Source organism: Haplochromis burtoni, unplaced genomic scaffold (assembly GCF_018398535.1).
Source record: "Haplochromis burtoni strain Fernald_Lab_line unplaced genomic scaffold, NCSU_Asbu1 Contig_916, whole genome shotgun sequence".
Taxonomy (NCBI): domain Eukaryota; kingdom Metazoa; phylum Chordata; class Actinopteri; order Cichliformes; family Cichlidae; genus Haplochromis; species Haplochromis burtoni.
Genome location: NW_024583277.1, coordinates 1 through 8,925, shown reverse-complemented (window position 1 = coordinate 8,925; position 8,925 = coordinate 1). Strand labels below are relative to the sequence as shown.

The 8,925-nt window shown below is 37.6% G+C and overlaps 1 protein-coding gene across 3 annotated transcripts in view; it reads right to left on the bottom strand.

The window, feature by feature from the left end:
* The window catches only part of LOC102289907 (glutathione hydrolase 5 proenzyme), a 120,808-nt gene extending 111,889 nt beyond the window's left edge, over positions 1-8,919 (bottom strand). The window contains exons 1-8 of one of the 3 annotated variants that reach the window (XM_005951419.2): positions 6,793-8,919; positions 6,616-6,711; positions 4,448-4,625; positions 4,199-4,359; positions 3,783-3,968; positions 3,562-3,692; positions 2,650-2,837; positions 2,398-2,489 (exon numbers count right to left, since the gene is read on the bottom strand). In XM_005951419.2, coding sequence (XP_005951481.1) covers positions 2,398-2,489; positions 2,650-2,837; positions 3,562-3,692; positions 3,783-3,968; positions 4,199-4,359; positions 4,448-4,625; positions 6,616-6,711; positions 6,793-7,054 — 1,294 coding nt within the window. In that variant the 5' untranslated portion in view covers positions 7,055-8,919. The remainder of the gene's footprint in view (positions 1-2,397; positions 2,490-2,649; positions 2,838-3,561; positions 3,693-3,782; positions 3,969-4,198; positions 4,360-4,447; positions 4,626-6,615; positions 6,712-6,792) is intronic. The other 2 variants (XM_042216085.1, XM_042216084.1) reach the window with 2 other exon arrangements.
* Positions 8,920-8,925: the final 6 nt, after the last annotated feature.

The window sequence follows — 8,925 nt, the reverse complement described above, 5'->3', positions numbered from 1 at the left end:
TCTTTTGGGATCTTACAAAGCTTCAAACGACGTGTCGACTATTAAATCAGTCGTCGACGATTTTGATAGTCGACGTAATCGTGACTAGTCGACTAATCGTGGCAGCCCTAATGGAGAGTCCTCTTCACACACTAAGGTCAACTATGGAGTTCCACAGGGTTCAGTGCTAGGACCAATTCCGTTTACATTATACATGCTTCCCTTAGGCAATATCATCAGAAGACATAGTATACATTTTTACTGCTATCCAGATGACACCCAACTCTGTGTTATTCAACATTGGTTTTACACATACTACAGTTAAATCTCACATTGCTGCTTGGCGCTGTCGGGTTATTAACCCCTCCACTGCTGCAGTTTTCTGCTTTTAATCAGCTCTGTGGCCCTTCTGACTTTATCTCCGCTAACACAGAAGAGCTTAATTCTTGGTTTTATTCTTGCTGTCAAACAGTCCGAGACTCTGTGGCTCCTGCAGGCAGCCTAAAGCTAAACCTGAGCCTTGGTTTAATGAGAGCACTCGTGCTGTTAAGAGGGAATGTCATCGAGCAGAATGGAGATGGAAAAAGGATAAACTGCATGTATCATTTCAAATTGTCATAGACTGCCAGCATCGCTACCAGAACACTGTTAAAGAGGCAAAAAGGGAATATTTGCAAATATTATTTCTTCCAACTGTCATAACCCACGTGTGTTATTTAGGACCATTGACACTGTTCTTAATACTCCATTGAATGTCTGTTTGGAAGTTTCGCCTGATATTTGCAATCATTTTCTGAACATTTTTATTGAAAAGGTTGTCACTACCAGGTGTGGTTCCTGCAAATTTCAAACATGCAGTAGTGCAGCCACTGGAAACAAAATCTACACTCATCATTGTGAGAAGAACAAGAAGAAAATTATTGGATCTCCTTTACAAGCAGAGTGTACACACAGAGCTGTGTGTAAATAATTTCTATGAATGTTTCTCCTGCAAATCAGTGATTTAGGAGAACTTTGTTATCTGAATCTGTACTCCAAGAACAAATTTAGAAGTATCTCTGACCATGCATTCAAACAAATCATTGTCTTAGAAAGTTTGAACATGTCTTTAAACTAAATATTGATAGTAGTACTAACTACAATAGTTCTAATAAGAAACTAATTATCATTGTTTCCTTTTAACCACCAGTCACAGTTTTCAAAACACTAAATTACAATGCAATAATGCATGCTTTTGTGTATTATGTTTATGTGTGATGTATTTTTATTATTCTTGTAAAGCGCTTTATAACAGCTTAAAAATGGCTATATAAACACATTGAACTTACTAATTTAGGGTAAATTTGTCATTTGTCATTAGCAGGAACACAATGAAACTAAGTGTATTATTGGGATTGTCTAAATGATTTACAGGACTGCTTGTGCCTGTCATAGTGATATGCGAATAATGGCTGTACAAATGCATCATGGCTCACATGTGCTCACTGCGTTCACAATGGCTGATCACAGCCAGTTTGTGTTGCAGTTTGTGAAACCTGGCAAGAGGACAAACTTTGCCAAAATTTACATATTGAATTTTAAATCTGTCAATATTTAAATAATTTGCTAACAAGGACCTTACGTTTAACAACCCACAATTAACTGTTTCAATCTTTGGTTGAGGATTTTATATGCTACTTTTTATGCTTAAATAGTTTTTCGGTGGTCTGAGAGTAGACAGTCTCTATAGAGAGAGGTGGGTTTTAAAGGGATAACAGGAGGAGAGAAGCTGCAGAGAGGACACATGTGGCAGAGTAAGTTTAGCAGATGAGCTAAAAATTGCTGATTAGTTCTAAGCAGAAATCATAATTGAAGTTCAGAATACTGGAAAGACACTTGAATTAAACTAAGTATTCAAATCTATTACAGTAGTTAGATTTTTTGACTGGCAACAGCATCCACAGATAAATCTTCAAATATACAATTCAACCACACAAAAATAAAATTTACTGTAAACAAATTATCTTTGGACAGATTGGCATGTAGAGTATTTGTAGGTATTGTGTATGTTATTTAGACAATAGTCTTGCAAATTTGTGAAATTTTCTCATATTTCTGTGAGTGTGATAGATTTGTTATTAAAAACAATAAAAACTGACCAAGTGGCCTAATAGAATAACACCTTCAAACCGAGTGACATCTTTATTACCTTAAATTAAAAAAAAAAGTGTCTTAAAAGGTTATAAAAGGGTTATTGGGGAAAAGTTGATTTACTTATGGATCTAAATATGATATTCCTGTTAGGAAAATCATTAGAGGTAATAGTTTTGGAAAAAATCCTTACTGTGCCTCAGCTTTTACACAATGCTATTTTATGACTCAGGGTATTTAAATATTTAAAAGATATTAAAAGTGCAATACAGCCTGCTGATCCCTTACCAGGGGAGATGTTAGATCTTCTTCCACAGAAGTCAGACAGCTGGTTGTTGAGGATGATTCCAGTGCTTGGAGAGAGGACCTTGGAGCCAAATCTGAAAAGAAAAATATATTTAACGAACTACAAAACTAGCATCCTCCTTGTGATTAATTTCTCCATTATCTCTTAAACCTTTCTGATCATTCAGCTTCAAAGGAAGAATAATATGTGATAGCTGGTTCCCAACATTTAAACAGAACCATCCAGATACTGACTCATCATTGATGCTGCTGGTGACAGACACAGCAGATCCATCTTCAGCCAGCACAGAAACGTGTGTGGTACCTTTGCTGTCCACATACTGGGTATCACCATAATACTCAGGGGCATGAGTCTCGTTAGTGATCAAACTTCGTATGCAGTCAGCAAAGTTATCCTCTGTTAAATTTTTTGCCTTTGTGAACTGCAGAGCATAAAGAATAAACACATTACACAATATCCATGAACATCAAGACAAATACAAAAAAATACATAAAATATTTAGAGTCAAATATTAACACGATTTGTGTTTATCTGCTTTTAGAGCTCGTTATTTGTTTTTGTATGTTACACCACTTGTCAGAATTATCATTTTAAAGAGAAACTGTAAATGCTGATTTACTGGGAAATGTTGGGATTACAGGAAAGTTTTCACAGCACTCAATCTTTAAAAAACTAAGTACACCCTTTCTGCTTCCATAAGAATTAAGAGGGTAATTACCAGACAGGTGCTGATAATCAAATGACCTTCATTAACTAATCATTAAACTGGAAGCACCTTTATAAATGCATAAGTTTGGCAGTTTCCTGGTCTGGAGCATTCAGGTGTGTTAACACAGTCTCACTCTAACAGTCAAGTCAGATCAGTAAGCTCAGAGACAATGCAAAAATCTCTTAACAAATTCATGAAGTGACCACTGATATAACACTGATAAAAACCAATGTTGCCTTTTTGAAAGCAGGAACTTTACTTTTAAATATTTTATACTGTCTATTTTTAGGCGTTGATGCTGTGTTATTGCTACTTTTACTCAAGTCAGATGATCTCAATATTTCTTTCACCACAGTCATAACTAAATGTAACTACTTAAAAATGATTTACCTCTATCCAACAAAAGCAGGTGTAAATCTGTCCATGTGATACTTACATTTGCTGGGTCGAACTTTGGATCTCCGATACGTTTCCTTAATCCATTGGCAAATTTTAAAGCTTCAATATAACGGTGATAGAATAATGTCTTTTCATCGGTCGTGTTAGGTTCTTTATTTATTTTATATCCTGAAAATATAAACAGCTGTTAGAAAGTGTCATTTTGTGATTTCAGAGTGTAGATGAGCAGCAGTTCTACAGTCAGTATCTAACAGGAACCTTTCATGATGTTGAGGATGAGGCTGAGAATGGCTCCTCCTGCAGGAGGTGGAGGGAAGTACATCATATAATCTCCCAAAGAAATATTCCACGCTTCAGTCACTTTAACTTCATATGATGCCAAGTCCCCCAGTGTGAGGTTTCCTTCCCGTGAAATATTCCAGTTTTTCAAGTCCGTGACGTTTGCTTCAGAGCAAAAACAGTGAAACAAATGATTCTGCTGAATAAAACTGAACACAACACATATCATAATCAAGACTTTTAATGAATCCAGACAGCTCACAGTATAGCTTGTGAGAGATCATGGCAGAGATTCACAGAGCTAATTGATGTGTTTGTTTGTAATTAGATCATTGTGCCTGGCAGATATAGAAAATGGTCAGAAAGAGAGCAGGATGAAACCCGTCTGACAATACCTGCTTTCTGTATGTCACTGATTAAATTCTTTGCTATTGTTCCGTTGTAAAACACATCTGGTCCCTCGTTTGCGATCGTCTCCAAAGTGTCAGCCAGTTTCTCAAATTTCACAGTATCACCGGTCTTAAGCAGGTTCCCATTTTTATCTAAATATAACTCCCTAAAAGACAAAGACAGTGAAATAAAGCTGAACCATTCTCTGTTTGCTCCTCATATTTTTGAAATCACATTGTGGGTGTATTTCATACCGTATTAACGTATTATTAATGCGTTGGATGTATTGACCATGGGTGTATTCAATACGGGACCCATTTCTGGCCAGTTTGATGGCCGGCTGAAAGAGGTCGGCCCACGGCAACTTCCCATACAGCCGGTGTGCCGCTTCATAACCTCGAATTTCCCCAGGAACCCCAATCCATCTGCTATCTGATCAGATGAATAATGGATAATCAGGGCAGGAAAGTAACTCATACATTTAATCATGTTTTCAGTCAACCGTAAGGTTCTGACCTTTAATGTCCTGAGATAACATTTGTTATAGTTTGGTGCTATATAGTTTCAAATGATTTCTACTTTATTTCATTTCAGAGGTGTACTTGGTGTACCTTTTTGTCCATTTATAATTAGCTATATCATAGATAATGTTTTGCATATTATACTTGGGCGAGCGTGGCTCAGGGGGTTGGGAAGCATATCTGCAACCGGAAGGTCGCTGATTCGATTCCCGGGCTCTCTGTCCTGGTCGTTGTGTCCTTGGGCAAGACACTTTACCTACCGGCCAGAGGGGCCGATGGCGCGATATGGCAGCCTCACCTCTGTCAGTCTGCCCCAGGGCAGCTGTGGCTACAACCATAGCGTGAATGTGAGAGTGAATGAATAGTGGCATTGTAGAGCGCTTTGGGTACCTTGAAAAGCGCTATATAAATCCAATCCATTATTATTATTATTATCATTACTTACCTTTGCTTTTTACATTTATTTATTTCACTATATATACACACATGATTAGACTTTTCCTGGTTATAACAATGTTTATCATATATATCAGGATATCATATACAGGAAAGTACCTGCCTTTCTAATTTTCTTACGTGTGTACGTGTGCACACACACACACACACACACACACACACACACACACACATACATACATACAACATACATACACATACAATACATACATCATACATACATACATACATACATACAACATACATACATACATACATACATACATACATACATACATACATACACACACACACACACACACACACACACACACACACACACACACACACACACATATATATACATATACACACACACACACACGTACTATACATAGTGGGTGCATTATTGATGCATTTTTTTCGTTTTAAATAAATATTTGAGCCGATAACCCCTATGGTGGACATGATGGGCCAAAACATCAACAAATAGAAAAACACAGCAAAAATCACACAAAACACAATGGAAAGAAAAAAAAACGAATTACAAAAATAAGAAAAAAGAAACACTTCAGTTTTGTTCCGTTTTTTTTTTTTTCTTTTTCTACTTCTGTTGTGTTTTGTTCGCGTTTGCAGTGTTTTTCTATTTGCTGGTGTTTTCTTAAGTTGTAGTCCATTTCGCCTTTCAGGGCCACCGTAAATAACAACTTGAGGTGGTCATTAGAGTAGATAATAAAGAACTGTTTATGCACTACATTTAATTAAAAATCTCTAATTTTTCAACAAGTCTACATAGTTTGAAATCATATTTTAACACTTATTTTTCAACATACTGCACTCCACAGTTACTTAATGGCTAAATAAGTTCTGCTTTTCTCTATATTGGTTTTCCTGTAGGCGTACCCGTGGAGGGCCAATGGCACCTTTTTGGATCCCAAGTGCAAACAGGCTATGGATTGCCCACACTAAATACCATTTCAGCCAGTACTCGGGCCCACAGTGGCCTGCCTATAAAACCCCCACAGCCTCCTCCACTATAGTTGACATCAAAGTTCAGTTATCCAACCAATTTATTCAGATCATTTAATTATGTTACTAGTTGCTTTGAAATAAAAGAAATTGTTAAACCAAAAAAACCAAAAAAACCAAAACAACAACAACAACAATAAAAACTATATGACCTACTTTAAGTGAACCTTAATGAAGAAGAAACATTTACAGTTAAAAGAACTGCGTTACAGGATCTGCTGCTCTTCTTGTGACAAACCAAGCAAACAGAGTTCTTCAATCCTTTTGTCATTATCTGATAATTTCACTAACCTAAGCTCCTCATACCTGCAACCAAAAAGCTAGTGCACGACAACAGATGGATCTAGAAAAACAATAAAGACTACCTACAAAAAAATCGGGGGGGGGGGGTAGGTAACAGATGCAGATCTTTAGATAATGGTATTATGTTATCCTACCTTGTTTCTGGTCTGAGGTGTTATCACATGACTTAAGCAGATCAGGGGTCACGTTGCTGGGGACAGTCTCTCTGGAGTTGATTATTGTTACTTTACCTTTGAAAAGATGACATATTATTACTTGATTCTTCAGCAAGACTGAGCTGCTGCATTAGAATGTGGGGAATGTCTTTTTACCAGAGCGGTCCATAATTGTGAATATGGACCCTCCTCCGATTCCCGCACTCTGTGGGTTGATAATGGAGGTGCACAGCAGCGCAGCAATGGCGGCATCTACTGCAGAGCCGTTTTTCCTTAGTATTTCCCTGAAAGAGTTCACCGTTATTAACTGAATTAAGATCTCAATCAGGATTTTCCCATTCTGCAATTGAATTTCTATGATGCATGCCCCACTAACTGTCTTTGGACTGTGGGAGGAAGCCGGAGTTCCCGGAAACATGGTTTAATGAGCTTCCAAAGATGTTTTAGTGCTCAGGTTTTGTTAGTACATATAAACAGAACAAAGTGTATCAAAAAAGAAATGTCACTGACTGTCCAACGAACATCTGCAGCCAGTGCAGGGTTTAGGCACTTGGGCCTCAGATTTACAAGAGAAAATTTTAGCAACCACACAGAACAATATGATTGTAAACTATTTTCTGATTATATGGCAGGTGGGAAAAAAACAATGTACAAATACTTCATTACTGTGCTTAAGTAGGGTTTTCAGGTATCTGTACTTTAAGTATTTATTTTTGGACGTTTTACTTTTACTCCCCAAATTTTGAATCGAAAGTACAGAAAAAAGTAACATTTTCAAAACAGGTTTGCAGTACTTCCGAATCTAGCTAGCACTACAGAAAAGAAGGAAACAGGAAGAGAGTGATGTTTTTTTCATTGGCAGGTAATTTTAAAATCAGCTTTTCTGTCAGTTCAATAAAACATCACCAAACACACAAACTGTGTGCAAACACCCTGACCACCTTAAGGTGGCAATCCTTCAGGGAGAAAACAGAAAAACAAAGCAACATGCATGAAGCTTGCCACCCTGGAGGAGGTGATCAGTGACAGGCTGTTGGCAATCATAGACAATGCCTCCCACCCCCTCAATAGCACACTTGACAATCTGAAGAGCAGTTTCAGCAACAGGTTCATTCAACCTCGCTGTCTGAGGGAACGTTACAGGTCATTTCTTCCCACTGCTAACAGACTCATTAATTCTTCCACTTGGGTCAGGTCCACCCATGTGGAACAGAATTAATCTCACCTCAATGGACCCCGTCACTTTTATATACCATGACATATATTTACACACATACTTGCCCTTTTATATTCAAGCTATATCTCTATTTTTTTTTTTTTTATCTATTTACCTTAATATTTGTTTATCAAAACCTCTGTTAGTACACTCATTTTATATGAGTGCTTGGTGTGTATTGCATTTTTGCTGCTATGACAACTCAATTTCCTTCTGGGATTTATAAAGTCTATCTGATTCTCTGAATACCTTTGTACAAAATTGTTAGCGAAATTGTCCTTTGAGGAACAACTTTTTACATTCTTATTTCAGGTACATTTTGGAGCTTTCAGTTAAGCAAACGCATTTTAACATACTTTTGCCACCTCTGGCAACTAACCACAAACCTGCATATGCTAATCACAGCCATTTCCTGTACCACCCCTGCTTGACGTTTTCTGGATGAGTCATACTAATTTAAAGATATTCAACAGACTTCAAATGTCTGGCAGTTGAAAATAACTACCAATACCTTTCAGTTGAACTGCAGTAATTGCTGGCATAGTATCATTCTGGAGCAAATCCCTGTTGTGCTTTGGTGCACCAATTTAAAAACTGATTTGAAATCCAAGACCATGAAAATATGAAAATAAATTTCGAACCATTAAATTCTTAAAGAAAGAAAGACTTTTTATACACAACAGTATTTTTATGTTACCATTTCTGCCTCCATTAGGTATCGGGATGAAAGCCTTGGACCCATTATCAGACACTACGCTGGTGTAGTGGGTGCGGGGTTTCTTCTGGTGCATGCCTGGCCTCGTGCGATGAGAGTATGCAGGCAGTTCATGAAGGATGAAGGAGTTGATACCATTGACATTCCCCTGACCTAAATCTAACAGAAGACCTCTGAAAAACTGTTTGAGGTCATGCAATGCCACCCAGTTGTACCTCAGACTGTCAAAGAGCTCAGTGATACCCTGATCCAGATCTGTGAGGAGATCCTCCCCCCAGAACACAATCTGTCATCTCATTTGAAGTATCTCCCGATGTTGTCAGGCATATACAGTGGCTTGCAAAAGTATTCGGCCCCC